Source organism: Alligator mississippiensis, chromosome 1 (assembly GCF_030867095.1).
Source record: "Alligator mississippiensis isolate rAllMis1 chromosome 1, rAllMis1, whole genome shotgun sequence".
In the NCBI taxonomy this organism is placed as follows: domain Eukaryota; kingdom Metazoa; phylum Chordata; order Crocodylia; family Alligatoridae; genus Alligator; species Alligator mississippiensis.
In genome coordinates, this window is record NC_081824.1 from 15,736,231 (window position 1) to 15,755,726 (window position 19,496).

A 19,496-nucleotide genomic window follows, 5' to 3' on the forward strand; every position below is an offset into this window, starting at 1 on the left:
GTTTGACGTTCAGACTGGCAGACTGCTTTTCCTGCCCTCCTCCCTTTCTGAGTAAGGAGGTTGCCCCAGGTATTAGTGAAGATCAGGTACAAAACAGGAGGATGAGGCTTTATTTGTCATTTCCATCTTAGAATTCTGACATTTTTCAAGGCAGCTCTTACACAGCATTGGAATAAGCTCTAGTGTCTGAGTACTTTCCCCTGTCTAGAGAGTAGCATTTCTAAACAAACTCCTACAGTTTTATCTCTGTCCCACTGAGTGATTGACTGCCCAGCCATGGCGTCCTGCACTTCTCCATACTGCTGTGCAGTCAGCACTTGAGAAAGGCATCCTTTGGAAGCCCACTTTATTATGGTTTGCCCAACTGACTGCCCCATTGTCACTTGCTTGGGCAGAAGGTCCAGCATGTATGTCCCAAACCTGACCTGGTGGATATGCATCCCCTCTTTCCAAAGGATGGGAAGGCAGGCGGTGTCGGACCAGGCCTTGAAGTCCAGGGTGCCTTTGTTTTGGTTTCTGGTCATTCTTCTCCTTTAACAGAAGTAAATCAGATGGGAGAGAGATGTTGAGTCTCTCATATACAGCCCAGCCATGCCTTACCAGACAGGGTCACTCAGACAAGTGTCTGTCTTCACAAGAAAACAATAGCTTTGCTAAGACCCATATTCTCTTAGTCTTTGAGAGCAATAGGGCCTTGGCGCTATGACAGCCACTGGGTCAGACCCATGGGGTGAGCAGCACAGGACTGCTCCAGCTGGCCTCCACATCAAGAGATAAGGGAGCCCTAGCAGTAGCTAAATAGCCACAACAGCTCCCCAACACCTCCCACACAACAGGGCTATGGGGACAAAGCAGGATGAAGGAGTCAGAGCAGCGAACGCAGTCCAAGTGAAGCAAGAAAAATAGAAAATGAAAAGCAAGCAGAGCACAAGACAACCAGGCCAGCTAAGGTACAGGCAGGAGCCTGTGTGCCAACCTCTACCAAAGGAGGCACCCCAGAGAAGCTATGGGAGGCAGGGGGTTCTGCAGCTCTATGCAAGAAAGACTCCAAGTACCTCCTCCCTCTTTGCTGATGGTGCACACAGGGCAGGGGCTTCCTTAAGAGCTCTAATGAACAGGCAATGACAGGGATCCATAGTTCCAGCATAAAAGGCAAATGAGCATCTGGGAATCAGATGCCTTTTGTTCTCCATCAGATGGAAACCAGCAATAGTAACAAGACCCCCCATTTCTGAGCTGCTTTCAGTCATTCTGTGCTTATTAATGGGGTAAAGTTTTCAGGTGGGGGTTAAGGGGACTCTACATAACATGCTAGGTTGATAACACTGAGTTTGCCCTCAGGCACTTTGATAGGCAAGCTCCATCATGGTAGTTCTGTTGCCAACTGATCAGCTGCTTAGTTAGACGTTACCTCTTTCTCTGATGAACTTCGCTGTCGATGTATCCTGGGGCTATTTTCAGCCACTCAACTGCATCCCAACGTTGCCGACCCAACGGAAGTGGCGGCAGCTTTGCCTTATGTAGTTCATTCATTTCCTTGGCAGAATATATTCTTCCTGCAGGCAGTGAAAGAGTAACTTGTGTGAACAGAAGCACCAGCACTAGGTGGCTGGGCTGTTTCTGGGCATGGACTTCTTTAGCAAAATAAATGGGGATGACATTCAATACCTGTCTCACACTGCTGGATAATCCCTTTCTCAAGGGACTTTCCTTGCACCTCCTTTAACAGGGGATCCTTGAAAGGTGGAGTTGAAACCTGTAATGGAGGCAGGCAGTTCATACTTTTGTACCAACAAACATTTCCTTTCAATGGTGAGGGGCAGTCTGACAAAAATTATCCCTCAAAGTACCGCTGTGAATAGGAAAGTGTCTTTTGTCCTTTTTGTGGATGGGAAACTCAGACCCACTGAGGTGACAGGCCCGAGTTTCAGAGGTGCTGAGCTCCCCAGCTCCCAAATGAAGCCACAAGTGACACAGTAATGCTGTAGCAAGATCAGGAACTTGGCCTGGATGCCCCACCGTCACTCACCTGCTCTAAGCACCGGTCTCATTCCTTGCCCTCATGGAAGGTTCATAACTCCCCCGTAGCAAGTGTAATGCACATCTGCACCACACCTACAGTTGGTGTTAAGCTCCAGTCTGCCCGAGACACAATGGATGTTGCTTTAGTAGCCAGTATCCCACTACTATGTCCATGGCTTGTAGCCATAAAGTAATCTCCACTTGACACAGGCATGTTTCTGGTGGAGGCTTACAGTCTCCTGTTAATATCTTTTCATTAAGAATGGGGGAAGTATTTCAGAGGGAATAAATCTCAATGTACAACCGTTGTCTATCTTTGAAATTAAATCAAAATCTCTTCTGGTTACAGGAAAGTATAATTAAGAACAGTCCCTATTCTACTACCAGGGGAAGGTATCCTAATCTGGCACCTGTATTCTCCTCCCAGTTTACCCCCACCTCTCTTCTCTTCCTTTTCCTGCAAAGTGTTATTTAAAACAACCCAGGTGGCTGTAATAAAGATGTGTTTTTTAATTCAAACTTGTAGAGTGTATGTGTGCATGTTGTTGTTGTGATATACGTAACAGCTGCTCTGAGGCTTTTGGATAGGATGGGACATAAATATAAAATACTTCTGTTGCAAGAGAGAAAACTTGCTCTCCCTCCTCTTTATGGCAGCCTATTTGATGACTGCTGCTTCTCCCCCCAGTTGCTTTTTCAGCAAACTAAACGCGTCTATCTCTCTCGAGCTCTCTTCATCTGACTTGCCTAGTGCAAGGACTAGTGCCAAGGAGTAATCCTTAACCTCTAAATTGCAGTCAAGCTCTCCATGTAAGAGGGGACAGCTTCGACTCATCCCTGTGCTGTAGCAGCCTGTTGGCTGAGGTCGAGAGCAGGCCTCCATGAAGTGACACGTGGGTTTGAGTGCCCTTAAGTTAAGGAGGGTATTGAATGATGGTGTCCTACATTGAGTGTTTTGAGCTATGATAGGAAAAGGGGCACTCTCAGGAATGATTTGGAGGAGTCCCCATATGTCATGCATTTTATCTAAATTCAATTACCCCTGTCACATTTGGCAGTTAATGAGAAGCTATGAGCAGTTTTTGTTTATAGGGTGTGGTTTGGTGTAAAAGCATTCTGTAATTTGGTAAGATGACTCTAGCAAAAGATGGGCAGTGAGTCCATTGGCTTGGCTAGGTGTCAAACAATGGCTGGGAGGACACTTGCAGGCCTATCAAAGCAGAGAGGAGGCCAGTCTCTGGAAGGTGCCTACAATGGTACAAATGACTGAAAAGGTGATAATCTCAAACAGTGGTGTGTATATGCCAAAGAAGAGCCATTCACAGAGAAAACCCAGACTCCCAAGCACATAGAAAGAAGGACTATCAAAACAATGAGGCAACCGGTCTCTGGGAGGAACATCCAGAATTGGGACATCTATCAAGCAGCCAGGAATGAGAAGTGTTAGCCTTGTACAAAAGCAAGTTTGTTCCTTTGCCAAGGGAATTTCAGATCTCCAGGCAGACAGTAATGTTCTGGCGAACTCTCCTGCTCCCCGAGATCTGGGAGGAAAGGTAAAAATGGGAGGAGCTGGCTTCAAGGTATTTAGGAAGCCTGTTGGGAAGTCAGACCTGATCGAGTCCTCAGGGAATCTGGTCTTGTCTCTGGAAATACTGACAAAGGTCTCTGAGGGTCAGAAAAGCAGGTGAGATTCTTCCATTTGGTTTGTGTATCCTGTCTTCAAATTCTTTGGTTACTTTTTCTTGTGGAATTTCTCTCTTGTATAACAAATCTTTTTACTATTTTATTTACCTCACTGTTTGTCTATGCTATTCAGAGCAATCAATAACTTCAGGCCTTGTCTCTTGCAGAAGAGTGGGCCTACAGTTTTATACAAACCTAGGGTGAGAGTCTTGGAGCTAGCAGAGTTTTTCTGTTGTAGTTGCAAGATCTAATCTGAGGACAGGTAGAGCTAAGGTTTGAAGGGACGAGAAGTCATCTGGGGACTAATGTTAAGTCTGTTCCTTGTAGATTAGCAGCAGGACAGCAGGGAGAGGGAGAAACCTGGAGCTCTGAGGACTCCCCCCAACAAACAGTGGTTTGCCACATACAGCATTTTGACGGAAAGTGTTCACTGCCACTGCATTTGGTGTGAAGTCCACTGAGCAGGTATGCTCAGAGCACCCACGCTGGCTTAAGCACCTCAGGTGAGACAGATTTGTGAAGAGTGAGATGCTTCTGGGCTTGCACAGAGGAGAACTTAAGGTGTCTGGAAATTTAAATGTAGAAAACCACTAGACTTCAGGCACCCCCAGGTTAGGCAACAGCTGAAAGTTTTAACAGTCACAATCTGGGTCTGAAGAGTCTAAGTTTTTACAGATAAGAGCCAACTGTCCTATTAAATTCCTATGCTTGTACAGTGTATCTTCACCCAGGCAGCCAGACAAACATACTATTCTATATTGCTTACAAAACCCTGCCTACTGAGAGACCCACCAAACCCTTCTCACAGGACATTTTTCCCAGACAATTAGAATAAATTTGAATAAAGCAAGAAAAAATTCTTCTCAACTATCTGAACTCTCCAGTTGGCCAAGTCCAACCAAAACTGAATTTAAGGCTGATAGGACACCAACCTGTCTCCAGCAAGTCCATTTTCAAATCCCTATGGATTTCAGTGGCAGCAGGATCACAACCCAGTTTTGTAAAACTACTGTTCATGAAACTTGCTCTCCTAAATACCACCACCTATGCTACCACCTATCCTAAGATCAATATTTCAACGGGTACAGGTTTCCCCAGTCTTGATCAAACAGTGCAGCTAAAATCCAAAGAGCAAGCACCCATCCTACCTTCCAGTAGTTGGTATGTGTTTTCAGGAAGAATGGATCATACTCCGAAGCATCATAATCTTCAAAAACGACATTGCCCTGTTGGGAAAACAAAGTGACACAGGTCGTGGCTGGTATGGCACCTAGACATGCTGCAGTGCAGTTATGCTGAGGCCTCGACAACACAGATTATATGAACATTTATAAAGTTGGTATTAGTGGTTGCCAATCTTCTTGGTTCACATACCACCTTCAAATATGATGCATATTTGAAGACCCATGGGCAATTTAACTTTTTATTTGAATTTACCTTTAATAAACTTAACTTGGGCGTTTACTTTACTATAGAAGCAAGAAACTTTTATGGAAGCCTAAAATTTGTCAATTAATTGTAACTTGGACCAACCTGAAAACAAAAATGCCATTTTGTGAACAATGTTGAGTTAGACATTTACTGCATATTGCAGCCAGGATCTTTCAAAATTGTTCACAAAAGAGGACAGAACATCAGAGAGATGAAGAAACCCCAAAACAGCCAACAGTCCAGTAGTCACTGTCTTCATCCAGGATGTGGGCAGCCACAATCAGATCAATACTCAGAAGTAAGACAGAATGCCCTTTCTACCAAGTTACTGACTTCTGGGGTTTCTGGTCAGAGCAGTGTAGGCCTGAGTGAACTTTCTGAGTTTCCTCAAGACAAACATTCCACAAAGAGTTTGGGTTTAGAGAAATTAACATTTTCAATCAGTTTTCAATCAAAAAGGTTTCAATCAATTCCAAAATGTCAGCCTTTCTAAACATCTCAAGTTTTCTACAAGGCATCGCAGAACACAATTAAGCACTCATTGTGCCCTTCATGCCATTCATCTTACAAGAAACACATTTATCATAAGTGGTCTCAATGAGTTTTGCAGCGCAGCTGAACTCTTTTCAGTGCTTGACTTTCTAACTTGTCTACTTGAAAGTCCGTGTTCTTGCTAAGCTTGAGAGCGTGCAGAGGAGAGCCACGCGCATGATCAGCAGGCATGAAAACAGACCTTATGAAGAGAGGCTGAGAGCCATGGGACTCTTCAGCCTGGGAAAGCACAGGCTCAGGGGCGATCTGGTGGCCGCCTATAAGTTTGTGAAGGATGTCCACCAGGATCTGGGGGAACTTTTGTTCACCAGAGTGCCCCAAAGGATGATGAGGTCGAACTGTTATAAACTCCTGCAAGACCATTTCAGGCTGGACATAAGGAAGAATTTCTTTATTGTCCGAGCCCCCAAGGTCTGGAATAGCCTGCCATCAGAGGTGGTTCAAGCACTTACTTAGAACGCCTTCAAGAGAAATGTGGATGTTTATCTTGCTGGGATCCTATGACCCCTGCTGACTTCCTGCCCCCAGGGCAGGGGGCTGGACTCGATGATCTTCTGAGGTCCCGTCCAGCCCTAATGTCTATGAAATCTATAATTCTTGTCTGAATTCCTGTTGATCACAAGTCAAGTCACTTTGCTTCCCTTTACACAAAATTGAAATCAGAAAAAGATATTAGCATCTGGCACATTTTTTGGAGGAAGAAAATGAGAGAAGTGCCATTAGTGAAAAGGAGGTGGATGGGTGGGTGTGAACCAGAACAGAAGAAGCTCTAGCGTATATGTGCATGTGGAAAAGGAGGGAGTGGCAGAGAAACTGGGAGTCTTGGGTAGTTGGACAAGCTTTTATGTCCAGGAGGCTTTTTGGTCCCTCTCAGTCAAGACTCCTGAGTTTCTGCAATGCTAGAAAAACTAGACAGCAGCTCCCATTCCTGTCAAGATGCAGCCAACCTGCTGCTTTGCTACTGAGACAGGAGTTTATAGCCAGGCTTTAGTCCAATGGATTTAAGTGGCCATCACTGGCCTCCAGCTTCCCTTGCCTCCAGGCCCTGCTGCATCCAGCTTGCAACTTCTGGAGTACATGGAGCACAGAGGGAGCTTCTTGTACAGGGGCCCTTTATTGCAGGACTTTACTGCCATTTCAGCCAGCTCTATACATATTTCTTTGCTGTGACCATAGATTCATAGATGTTAGGGTCAGAAGGGACCTCAATAGGTCATCGAGTCCGACCCCCTGCATAAGCAGGAAAGAGTGCTGGGTCTAGATGACCCCAGCTAGATACTCATCTAACCTCCTCTTGAAGACCCCCAGGGTAGGGGAGAGCACCACCTCCCTTGGGAGCCCATTCCAGACCTTGGCCACTCGAACTGTGAAGAAGTTCTTCCTAATGTCCAATCTAAATCTGCTCTCTGCTAGCTTGTGGCCATTGTTTCTTGTAACCCCCGGGGGCGCCTTGGTGAATAAAACCTCACCAATTCCCTTCTGTGCCCCCGTGATGAACTTAAAGGCAGCCACAAGGTCGCCTCTCAACCTTCTCTTGCGGAGGCTGAAAAGGTCCAGTTTCTCTAGTCTCTCCTCGTAGGGCTTGGTCTGCAAGCCCTTGACCATACGAGTTGCCCTTCTCTGGACTCTCTCCAGGTTATCCGCATCCTTCTTGAAGTGTGGCACCCAGAATTGCACGCAGTACTCCAACTGTGGTCTGACCAGCGCCCGATAGAGGGGAAGTATCACCTCCTTGGACCTGTTCGTCATGCATCTGCTGATGCACGATAAAGTGCCATTGGCTTTTCTGATGGCTTCGTCACACTGCCGACTCATGTTCATCTTGGAGTCCACTAGGACTCCAAGATCCCTTTCCACCTCTGTGCCACCCAGCAGGTCATTCCCTAGGCTGTAGGTGTGCTGGACATTTTTCCTCCCTAGGTGCAGCACTTTGCATTTCTCCTTGTTGAACTGCATCCTGTTGTTTTCTGCCCACTTGTCCAACCTATCCAGGTCTGCCTGCAGCTGTTCCCTGCCCTCCGGTGTGTCCACATCTCCCCATAGCTTTGTGTCATCTGCAAACTTGGACAGAGTACATTTCACTCCCTCGTCCAAGTCACTGATGAAGACATTAAAGAGTATCGGTCCAAGGACCGAGCCCTGCGGGACCCCACTGCCCACACCCTTCCGGGTCGAGACCGACCCATCCACCACGACTCTCTGGGTGCGGCCCTCTAGCCAATTCGCCACCCACCGGACTGTGTAGTCATCCACATCACAGCCTCTTAACTTGTTCACCAGTATGGGGTGGGATACCGTATCGAAGGCCTTCCTGAAGTCTATACGACATCCACCCCTCCTCCTGTGTCCAGGCGTTTCGTAACCTGGTTATAGAAGGAGACTAGATTGGTCAGGCACGATCTGCCTGCCACGAACCCGTGCTGGTTTCCCCTCAGCATAATTTGCCCTGCTGGGCTCTCACAAATGTGAGCCTTGATAATTTTTTCAAAGACTTTACCAAGGATGGAGGTGAGACTGACTGGCCTATAGTTGCCCGGGTCCTCCTTCCTCCCCTTTTTGACAATGGGGACCACATTAGCCCTTTTCCAGTCCTCCGGGACTTGGCCCGTGCGCCACGAGCGTTCGAATATTCCCGCCAGTGGCTCTGCAATGATGTCGGCCAGTGCCTTCAGCACCCTCGGATGGAGCTCATCCGGGCCTGCCGACTTAAAGGCATCCAGTTCTTCCAAGTGACTCTGCACCATTTTAGGATCTATGCATGGAAGTCTGGCGCCTTGCTGCTGCCTCTCTACAACCCCAGTGAGAGACTTGTCGTGTCCCTCACTTAGGAACACTGAGGCAAAGAACTCGTTGAGGAGTTCAGCCTTGTCCCCCCTGTCTGTCACCAATTGTTTCTGCCCATTTAGCAGGGGTCCTATTCCTCCCTGGGCCTTCCTTTTACTCCCTATATATCTAAAAAACAATTTCTTGTTGTCTTTTACTTGGGTTGCCATTCTCAGCTCCATGGTAGCTTTGGCCTGTCTAACTGCCTCCCTACAAGCACGAGCAGAGGAGGTATATTCATCTTTAGTGATCTCACTTTAGTGATTTCAGCCAGCTCTATACATATTTCTTTGCTGTGACCAGGAACTATGCAAGTTGGCCCCTGTAGGCACAGCTGTACCGCCCAAACAGAAAGCCAGTCAGATAGCTGTGAACTAGAGAGTACAGCCCCCTCCCGTGCCCCTCCAACCCTGCACTGCCACAGCACGCCCCCACCGCTACACTGAATTCCATGTTAGGCTGGCAAGCCATGATGACTGAGAGCAGCCAAGACTGTACTCTCCTCCTCAGTGCACATAACCATTGTGCATTCAAAAGTGCAAGATCTTAAAAAAGTTTCAATGCACCTCTTTCAGCAAGCTCACGTTCTACCCACAGCAGGTGCACGTACAGTTTGAGGTACATACCTCATACACGGAGCTGTCACCTCAGCACAATGAATGGCACATATCATCAGGACCACGCTCCATCATTACTGCTGCAAAGTGATTACTGCTCATTTTTTCAGTTTAAAGCAGTTATTCTCACCTTTTTTAGACTTAAGGTACCCTGTGCTAGGCTCAAGGCACCTCTTGGAAAATGCCAGCTTTTTGTTTTCACAATTTTTTTTGACCATGGAAAAAAACAATATTTTTTTGTTCAATATCTTCATTAATGATCTGGGAGGTGGGATGGAGTGCACCCTCAGCAAGTTCACAGATGACGCCAAGCTGGTGGGTGCAGATATGCTGGCGAGTAAGACTTGAATTCAGAGCAACCTAGACAAATTGGAGGATTGGGCTGAAAGAAATCTCATGAGGTTCAACAAGGTCAAGTGCAAAGCCTGCACTTAGGACAGAACAATCCCATGCACCGGTACAGGCTGGGGACTGACTGGCTGGGCAGCAGCTCTGCAGAAAGGGACCTGGGGATTACAGTGGACAACAAGCTTGACGAGTGACAATGTGCCCTTGCTGCCAAGAACGTTAACAGCATCCTGGGCTGCATTAGTAGGAGTGCTGCCAGCAGATCGAGGGAAGTGATTATTCCCCTCTATTCAGCACTGGTGAGGCCACATCTGGAGTGCTGTGTCCAGTTTTGGGCCCCCACAACAGAAAGGATATGGACAAATTGGAGAGTCCAGCAGAGGGCAACAAAAATGGTTTCGGGGCTGGGGCACATGACTTGTGAGGAGAGGCTGAGGGAATTGGGCTTATTTAGTCTGCAGAAAAGAAGATTGAGGGGGATTTCATGGCAGCCTTTAACTACTTGAAGGTTGGTTCCAAAGAGGACGGAGCTGGACTGTTCTCAGTGGGGGCAGATAACAGAACAAGGAGAAATGGCTTCAAATTGCAGCAAGGGAAGTTTAGGTTGCATATTAGGAAAAAACTATCTTCCTAGGAGGATGGTGAAGCACTGGAACAGGTTACCTACAGAGGTGGTGGAAGCTCCGTCTTTGGAGGTTTTTAAGGCCCAGCTCAACAAAGCGCTGGCTGGGATGATCTAGTTGGGGCTGGTCCTGCTTTGAGCAGGGGGTTGGACTAGATGTGACCTCCTGAGGTCCCTTCCAACCCTCATTTTCTATTATTCTAATTACAAAGAACTCAGAAAGACCATAGCAGATCAGAATGTATTTAATACTAAGGATTTCTGCTTGCAGTCTCTGGGTTTATGTCCTGAATCACATTTGCCCCCTTAACAGTGCTAATATTGCATGGCATGCCGCAACACCCTTGAAAGGATCTCAAGACACTGCAGGGTGCCATGGCCCCCTAGTTGAAAAAAAATAAATCAGTAAATGGTTTAGAGCCATCCTTAGCCTTGCCTTTTTATTACTATTAAATGTTTATCTTACAGTTGTGTACTGGGGCCTCATCACTCAGTCCTCTACACACACTAAGACATGGTTTCTTCCCTTAGAAAGTTTTCATGGCTACCAGCACTTACAGGCTTAATTGGGTTCAAAGACTGCGTGTTACCTTTAGTGCATTGCTGCACAATGAGTGCAGTGGCGCCGAGAGAAGCAGTGTTGTTGCAAAGTACAGCACAGCTCACTTAGGTGAAGTTTCCCCTGCCCCTCACAGGCCCAGCAGTTTAGTCAGAAGTTGAAGCTACAGCCACTACCACAGAGGTGGTAAGGCATGAGAAGACTGAGCACCTGATACCGGCCTGGTGCAGTTGGGCAGACCCTGGCCTTCAGCTGACTCTGGCCATGAGGGTAAGCGGAAAGCAGAGCCACTGACATCTTCAGATCCTGACTGACCTTATCAACACTTCTCTGTTGCCCCTGACCCTGGTCGTGGGATGGGAGAAGGGTAGGAGGTGAGGAAACAAGTCAAGAAAAGGCAGAATAGAGAGAAACAGAAAAGAGAAGGATTGGAGAAGACTGTTAGGACAATGGAGGAAGCAGAGGGGGAAATGGCAGCAGACACAGATGGGAACCTGAAGAACAAAGTCTTGAGAAGAGAAGGGGCAGAGATGTAGGAGCAGAAAAAGACCAAGGTGGCTGAACGTGGAAGGAGATGGAAGGAAATAGAAGAGGAGAGGGAGAATGGATGAAGGAGGGAAGGAGGAAGAGAAGGAAAGTGGAGGAGGAAAGCAAGCAAAGGGATGATAAGTGGTGGTAGAGGGAGAGGAGGGAGTGGAAGGGGCTGAGGAGACTGGAAGAGAGGGGAGAATGGAGGAAGACCAATAGATAGAGAGGGAGGATGTGTTAATGACTGAGGGATAGTGAGGTATAGCAGCAGAGACCAGAGGAGGGGAATGAGAAGCCTAATGGCAAGAACAGAAGAGGGAGAAGAGGAAAGAAAGGTTTACAGTGACCTATTACTAAGACTTTTACCTGAAAGTCTCAGCCCTTCACGGTGGGCATGCCTACATGAGACGCTTTACCGCACAGTTGACCAATTGACTGCACGGTAGTGTCACCATCTGCACGTGCTGATGCTCACTGTGCAGTCAATTAGTCCACTGTGGGGTTAATGCAAATGCAGGTAGCAAATTAACCGCGCAGTAGCGACTGCACAGTAGCCCATGTATAGGAGGTCAGCCAACTGGGAGCAAGTTTGTTCCCAGTCAGCCTGGGCAGAAGGGGGCAGGAGAACAATCCCCTCCCCCCCACAGAGCTGTCTGGTGGGCTCCAAGTTCAGAGCCTGTGCCAGGACAATGTCCCCTGCCCTGACAGCAGGCAGCTCCTGGCACCAACTCCACAATCAGAGCAGGGGCTAGGACACTGCTCCCTGCTCCTGGGAGCTGTCTGCTGCTAGGGTGGGCTCTGAATGCGGATCCCAGCCAGGACAATGTCCCCCTGCCCAGCAGCAGGCAGTTCCTAGCCCTGGCTCTGCAATCAGATCTGGGAGCCAATCAGCATGGGGACCAGCTCCCTCTCCACCCCTGCCCTCCCATCCCAGCACTGGAGAGCTCCTGGCTTCCCACAGGAGTGGGGAGCTGAGCAGTGCCAGGACCGGGGAGCTACAGGTGAGGCAGCTACCAGCAAGCCCCTGGCTGTGCAAGGAATCCCTGCCAACCCGGGGGTGGCTGGGAGCTGTCTCAGCTGGGGGCTCACTGCTACCTACCTAGTGGGACAGCTCCTGGCCACTCCCAGCTGACTCGCCACTAACTTTCTCACCAGTGGGTCAGGGTATGAGGCTGGGACCTGCCCTTCCCTCACAGCTGCTTCCCAGCCCTGTGCCCCACCACATCGGGTGATCAGGGCAGGGGGCTGGGAAGAGTCCACTGACCCTGTAGGTATTCCAGAGCAGGGGATTATGCTTTATCTCCCTTTCCAGACACAGGTGTGATTCCAGGGCAGGATTCACAACTCAAATTCCAGAGTAGATAGAAATGCTACCATAACCAGAGACACAAACCTTTCTCTAGCCGTGTCAGCCAAGTGCCTAAATCCAACCCTTTTCCAACCATTTCACTCTTGGCCAGCTCAAGCAGGTCCAAGAGTGGTTTCTGAAGATCCTTTTTCTAAGTGCCTGTCCTCGTGCAGGGGCTGGATAAGTGTACACTACTAATTTAACACAAGGCTTTCATGAATACATTGCACAGCCCGCTGCAGTAAAACCCAATGTTTTCTTACTGACCAAATCCAACATAGAACCATTTCATACTTAGCTAATATATTGGTCAATACAATTGTTCATATATACCTAATGTAATACATCGCAACACACTTTTGTTTAATACACACTTATTTATGCCACTAGGAAGAACAAAAGACAAGTTGCAAACCAGGCTAATGCTGATCCCCAGGCTATTCCACACCACATACATAAAGAGATAAAATAACGAGGTCACTGACTGTGTCAGCAACTCCCAATGATTAAAAACTTTCCGCTGATAAAATTATTCCTTGTTGGTACCTTCTTATTACAGTAGTTTAAATAGAGAGCCAGCTGATTTCGTTTCCTTTCCTCGATTTCTTCACTTGACTGGCTGTCAACTTTGTCTTCAATCTTATGCAGCAGTGGCTCTGAAACACGCTCAAGCCATTTCTTGTATTGGATCTCCTTCTTCCTCAGATTTAAGAAGTCATTGTGATTCAAGTACCTGTCCACCTCCTAAGTGACACATGGAGAATATTGATGTAGTTAGACCTCTGAAGACAGAGACTTACAAAGGTTGTTAGAGTTTTCTACAAAAAGCAGTTCATGAGCATAAGCCATGACCACTGAAACACCCTCATCCCATCCCATCTGAACAGAAGGATTCAACAGAACGAAAGGACAGAAATGGGCAAGTAAGTGATCAAGCAGGAAGACCTACTATGAGTGATGGCCTTTAACTAGTTATATGGCTCTATTCAGGGTCCCCTCTGCAATACATCCTCCCCTCAGGGGCCTGAGTGTGGTGGCCTACCAGGAGGAACAGAGCATGTTGCCAAATGAGTCATGAATTACTAGCAAATACATCATGGAGCTCCCCACTACTAATCAGCAAACACATTTTAGTTTCTCTCTCAGTAGAATATGGCACATGGTGCAGGGGACAGCAAGGCAATGAGGGGTACGAGACTACATTAAAATCAATTAAAGGATTCCCTTGATTAATGAAGGACATTGTGGGAAAGGCAGGAAAATATGGGGGCAAATAAACAAAGAGGGTAGCTGAGAGAGAGAGAATGAGTAGGAATTTGGCCAGGTAATGTGCCTGCTTTTTCGGTCTAATTAGAAAAGAAGAATTAAATGGAAGCTGCCTGAAGGGATAGGAGAATGAGAGCCAACTCTTTTGTGATCAGTAAGCTAAAGAGGCCTGCATCTGTGCGTGCACATTGAAGGCAGACTGTTAAACCTGAGTTAACCCCACAGATTCTGGCGTGCCTTCAGAAGGCAGGCAATGGAAAGTACTGTATTTCCTCATACTACACCCCTCCAAATAAAACATGCTCCTTGTTTCTGAAAGGCAGAACATAGAAAAAAAGATTTTTCCAGAGTCCTTGCTGACTATGTGACAGAGCAAGTCCTCCTGGAAACTGACTGTCCTGGAAGTGTGGTACACGAGGAGAGAATCTAGCTAAGGCAGCAGGACCTTCCTGCTGTGGCAGGACGGCAACAACGGTAGGCCCCAAACCCTTGCAAGGGCAGAAGCAAAACCGTTACTTCTTTACTGTTAAATAGTTATTCATATAAGTTCTGTAAATAATAAAGTGCTGCTTCCACACTACAAGCTGACACCGCAGACTGCACGCAGCAGCTCACTCACCCTCAGCCAGCTCAGTGGCTCTTTAGCCAAATCTAGTCTCTCACCAGTGGTGGTGAGAGAGTTGACATTGGACTCCCCACTGCTGTTTGTAGATCTAGGGAGAAATGGCTGCCCTCTTGGTGACATGAGTCACAGTGTCTGCTTGCTCTATTCTACCCTGCTTCTATTTCAGTGAAGAATAAAAAAAAAAATCAGCTTCCCCACTTAAAGCATGCGTCTCAATTTTGGAGGGCCGATTTTGAGAGAAAGGTGTATGTGTCAAGTGAATACAGTAATCTTGATTTTGGGAATAATCACGAGTGGTGGGGACTAGTCTGTAACCAGTAGGGTTAATACATGACCAAGATAACAGATAATCCTGTAGCAACAAAAACCAAACCTCAGATGAACACCAGGCAACACCAGCACTACACCCAGGAATACACAAAGGCTAATAATAGAGCTAAAATAAGTTTAATTACAAAGATACCACTGGTTACAGATGTCTTCTAATGAAGAACATAGGAATGCAGGAGTGGAAGGGACCATGTGAGCTGAATACAGGCCCAAACAACCATTGCCACGAAGCCTGGATCCCAGACAAATCAGGATCTTTAGTATGACAAGCAAAAGGCCTCAAAGACTATGAGAAGAGAGCAGGAAAGCCTGAGACACTGCCAAGGCACAAGGATTCAACGAGGTATATGGGGCCTGCATTATATCACAGGTTGTGCTCAGTTGCCAGTGGGTTTGCTCCAATTTATCCTAATACCATGTTATTCAAACTTTTGGCCCTGTGGGCCAGATGAGTGGCACAGGGCCAGTCCACAAGATGGATCAGGCCCGATGGGCCCCCATCACTGCCCAAGGGGCCCCAGACTACCCCAGTGCTCCATGCACATAATATAGCGCACAAAGCCACACCGTCTGGTCTGTGAGACTTCCTGTAGGTCCAAAAACTGGCAGCAGGGAAGTGACAATTAACGCTGCAACTGCTACCCAGCTGCTGAATTTTCAGACCCAAGGAGAATCCCACAGGCTGGATGACATGGCTCTTGGCTCTACAGGCTGGATCTGGCCCACAGGCCAGGAGTCGAACACTCCTGCCCTAGTATATATTCAAGCATAATTTAGCCCAGAAGTCACATATTTTTAGGGAACTGACATTTTACCATCAGCTAGTGATGGATACTGAACTTCTGACACCCTCAGGTCTTCTTCCCATGTAGTCATCACGATATGCTGCAAATGGAAAGCGTGTGCGTTTCTTACCTTCACAAAATAATCTTCTTCATCCAAGATGGTCTTGGCAGAATCAGTAATGCCTTTGCTTTCACTAGATACCGCCTAAAAAATATCAACAAAATACCAGCCAAAACTGTGAAGTAAAAATATTGAATCAAAACAGCAATTAGAATGGCCTCCAAGTTAAAAATGCACAGTAAACAACGGGCAGGTCTACACTGCAATCAAAGCCACAGCTATCACGGATGAGTACACCCATGTTTGCTTTAATATAGGTAGTCTGGATATAAATAGCAGCGCAAGTACAGCAGCAAAGGCTTTTGTGTGTGCTGCACAAGCTTGCTGGGAGCTCTGATGACACTTGAGTTACTTGCCCCCCCCAGAAGCCCATGCTAGCTTCACTATGTTTGTTGCCTATACTAGGTAAATTAAAGCATTCCTACCCGTGCTGTAATCACACCATCAACTACAGTGTAGGCATACCCTAAGTTAAGTGGAAGGGCTGACACCAGAGCTAGACATTATATTTAGACAGTCAAATTAAGTGTAGGAAAATGGACAAGGATAACAAAAACTATTGAAAAAAAGATAGTAGGAAAATAAGAAGGAGCATGTGAGAATTGCCAGCTGAGAAGAAAATCTTGTGGACTGGAAATGCAGCAGAGATTTAAAATCTGTCTCCTATCTCAGGTCATGAACCCACCTGCATTTTACACTCCAAATATTTGCACAAGCCAGGTTCCACTCAGCCTTCCCAACACCCTCATCCCCACACTCAATCCACAGCTTTGAAAATACAAATACAGAGAAGTGGTTCCCAAAAAGTTGTCACATACATCACACAGCAAAGTTAAAAGGAGTGGTAATTCTCAAACTGAGCTGAGGTTCTCAATCCATCTTGGAGCTCCTGGGGCCTAATCCCATACACTGCTGCAGCAAGTACCCTTCTTAGCAGCATCAACACAAAGCCACGGAATGAATGGGTAATCTCTCATAGACCAAGACATGGGCTCAATGAGAGTCTTTCTGACACTGTTCCACCAGCTCTGGCAGATAAACCAGGTATTTGTTCCTAGGAAATCAGATTGGTGCCTTTTACAAGTTTAATTTTAAAAGGCTAAACAATTCTGAACATCATAGAAAAAATTCAACAACAAACTTTAAAATTCTACAATAAATATTTATACTGTTCAGAGCCAGACCCATAACGCAAGAGAGACACACGGACCATAACTGCAGTAAGAAGGGAAGGCCTGGCCTACGTTTGACAGGTTGCCTCACTGGCTAAGCTAATTTAAAATCAGTTGTTTCATAAGTGCAAACTGCCGGTGTAGACAAGGTTCTTTGGGTGAATCTGATATCTTTTATTAAACCAACTTAAATAATTGGAAAAAAATTTTTAGCAAGTTTTCGGGTTTAAAAACCCTTCATCAGGCTGAGGAAGTCTCCGCAGTTGGTGTGTCTTTCTGGATAGAATGAAAATAAAGAAGCCAGAGGCTGAGCTGGTATACATGCAAGACAGGCAGTCAAGTAAAGATGTAAATTGAGGGGTCAGCAGGTGAGAGACAGGCTGGGTGGGGGTGGAGAGAAAAGGGGGATCAATGTAGCAGTTAAATAGTGGAGAGGTACCTGGAGAGTCAGATGTCAGGCAGGATATGTGTCATAAATCCAATGTCTATATTTAGTCCATGATTTTTTGTATCCAGGAGGTTGATGAAGTCAAGTTCATAGGCTCATCTCTGAGAAGTGTTTTGTAAATTCCCATTGAGGATTAGAACTGAGGGATTGGAGAGAGAGTGGTTTTCTTGTGAGCAGTGTGCCCCCACAGGTAATTGGGTGTTCTTGTCTTTAATAGATTTCCGGTGTGCATTCATTCTGGTGCGCGGTTGTTGTTTGGTCACTCCTATGTATTTTCCATTAGAGCATTTGCTGCATTGCATGAGATGTATTACATTTCTGGAGGTGCAGCTGTAAGATGCAGGGATGCTGATGGCTCTGTTGTGGGATGTAGTAATTGTGGGGGTGGTGGAAATGCGTTGATAGGTTTTGCATTTTTTGTCATGGCATGGTCTGGATCCATTTTTTTTTAAACCCAAAAGCATCCTAAAAATTTTTTCCAACTATTTAAGTTGGTTTAATAAAAGATGCCAGATTCACCCAAAGAACCTTGTCTGCCTATGTCCTTAGACCAATACAGCTACAACCTACACCCCTGTAACTGCCAGTGTAGACATGCTGAAACTGGTTTAAACATTACTTTTACTAGCTTAATTTAAGTTTGTCATCAGTCCACATAAGCTAAGCCAATAAAAACAAAGTTTAAACTAGTTTTAGTTCCTATGCAAGATGTTCCCAAAAGCCAGAATGGCATCTTCTTGCAAGAGTCTGTACAGTAGCAGCAGCAGCCCCACCACATTATTGCAGTAGTGGCCAGCAGCACGGACACCCTGCCACTGCTGTAGCACCAACAGCAGTAATCTGCAGTGGGAAGACTGCACCGCAGCAGCAGCAACCAGGGACATTGAGTCCCTGGGGCAGGTAAGATTGCCCCCACCAGAGCACACTAGCAGGGTTTTCCCTGAGGCGCAAAACTTGCTAGTTATTATTCTGCAGACAGATTATTTTTAAGATCTTATCTAAAATACTCAAAATGCAGAGAACTGCCCCACTGGGGCTTGAAACCCCAGCTGCAAGGAAGTCTGACATTTCAAAAAGATGCTCACAGTCTTAGTTACCTTTCCACTTCTCATTTTATATCTTTTTCTTCCCCTTCCCAAAGGTGCGGAGCACTTTATGTTTTTTTGTACACTGTATTTTGGAGTGTAGTGGTTAAAAAAAAAAGCAAAAAAACCCCAAAAATGGCCAAATGCATTCTTTGTCTTACCTTCACAAGAGAAACATGCTTCTGTGTTAGCCAATCTCTGGTAGGTTTCTTCTTTCCAGAATCCAGAGGTGAGTAGGCCTTCTGCAAAATTTAACAGAATGAAAATCATCTGCACAAAAAGTGGTCCTCTTTCACAAAAACCCATTGTTTTTCCCTCCATCCAGGTACCAAAAATCAAATTCCACTAGAAACCACACACACACACTTCTTTTCTTACTTCTGCCTTACCAAAACATTATTTCAGTCATGGTTGCAACCTGATAGCAGGAAATCCTGACCACATGATTGAATCCTAAATAGCACTGTTCAGGCAAAAGCTATGGTCTGAACCTTCTTTTAGCTGTTGCAACAGCTGTTGACTGCTCGGCCTAAAGCTGCTGCCAATTCACGGGTGGTTGTGAGGGTTATAATAACTACTTTCAACACTGAACTGTATACTCCACCTCTCCATCCCTGGCTGGGATAGGAGGACTGCCTGAGCAGCCATTACAACACAGAAAAGTCACCTTTCCCACTGAAGACATGCACCCCAATTTTGGAGGGCTAATTTTTAGGGAAAAGGTGAATATGCTAGGTAAGTAAAGATGGTAGCATTACAGTACAATGAAGCACCAGCTTAGCCCTGCTAAAGGGAATATTTTAGTGCAGGAGGTAAAGACTATCTCATTCAGCTGAAACAGGGGCAAACTCAGTTGCACAATACTTTAGTTGGTGTTTGGCAGAACACCAAGTTGACACCCCATTCTTACAGAAATGATCATGAGATCTTTACTGGCCTTATGCCTTACCCTGGACAGGGATGTACTGCCTCAAGTACATGCACTGCCGTGATACACTGCCACATGGGAAATGGATAGGGACGATAGCTTATTAATAAAGAAACTAGAAAGAGATAAGGCTGTTAGGAAATCAACTGCTGTAGGTACTAACCTTTCTCTCTAGCACTAAGAAAAATGAGAGTCTCAAGCTG

General features: G+C 46.3%; 1 protein-coding gene across 10 annotated transcripts in view; it reads right to left on the reverse strand.

Annotated features, from left to right (window-relative positions):
• Positions 1-19,496, reverse strand: part of FAM228B (family with sequence similarity 228 member B) — a 42,584-nt gene that overhangs the window by 17,936 nt on the left and 5,152 nt on the right. For 5 of the 10 annotated variants that reach the window (XM_019481291.2, XM_014601612.3, XM_019481284.2 and 2 more), the window contains 7 exons: positions 18,527-18,607; positions 15,670-15,744; positions 13,080-13,277; positions 4,854-4,931; positions 1,669-1,756; positions 1,412-1,556; positions 97-531 (listed from right to left, as the gene is read on the reverse strand). In XM_019481291.2, coding sequence (XP_019336836.1) covers positions 180-531; positions 1,412-1,556; positions 1,669-1,756; positions 4,854-4,931; positions 13,080-13,277; positions 15,670-15,744; positions 18,527-18,607 — 1,017 coding nt within the window. In that variant the 3' untranslated portion in view covers positions 97-179. Of the gene's footprint in view, positions 1-96; positions 532-1,411; positions 1,557-1,668; positions 1,757-4,853; positions 4,932-13,079; positions 13,278-15,669; positions 15,745-18,526; positions 18,608-19,496 lie in introns of those variants that run through there. The other 5 variants (XM_019481310.2, XM_019481307.2, XM_019481313.2 and 2 more) reach the window with 2 other exon arrangements.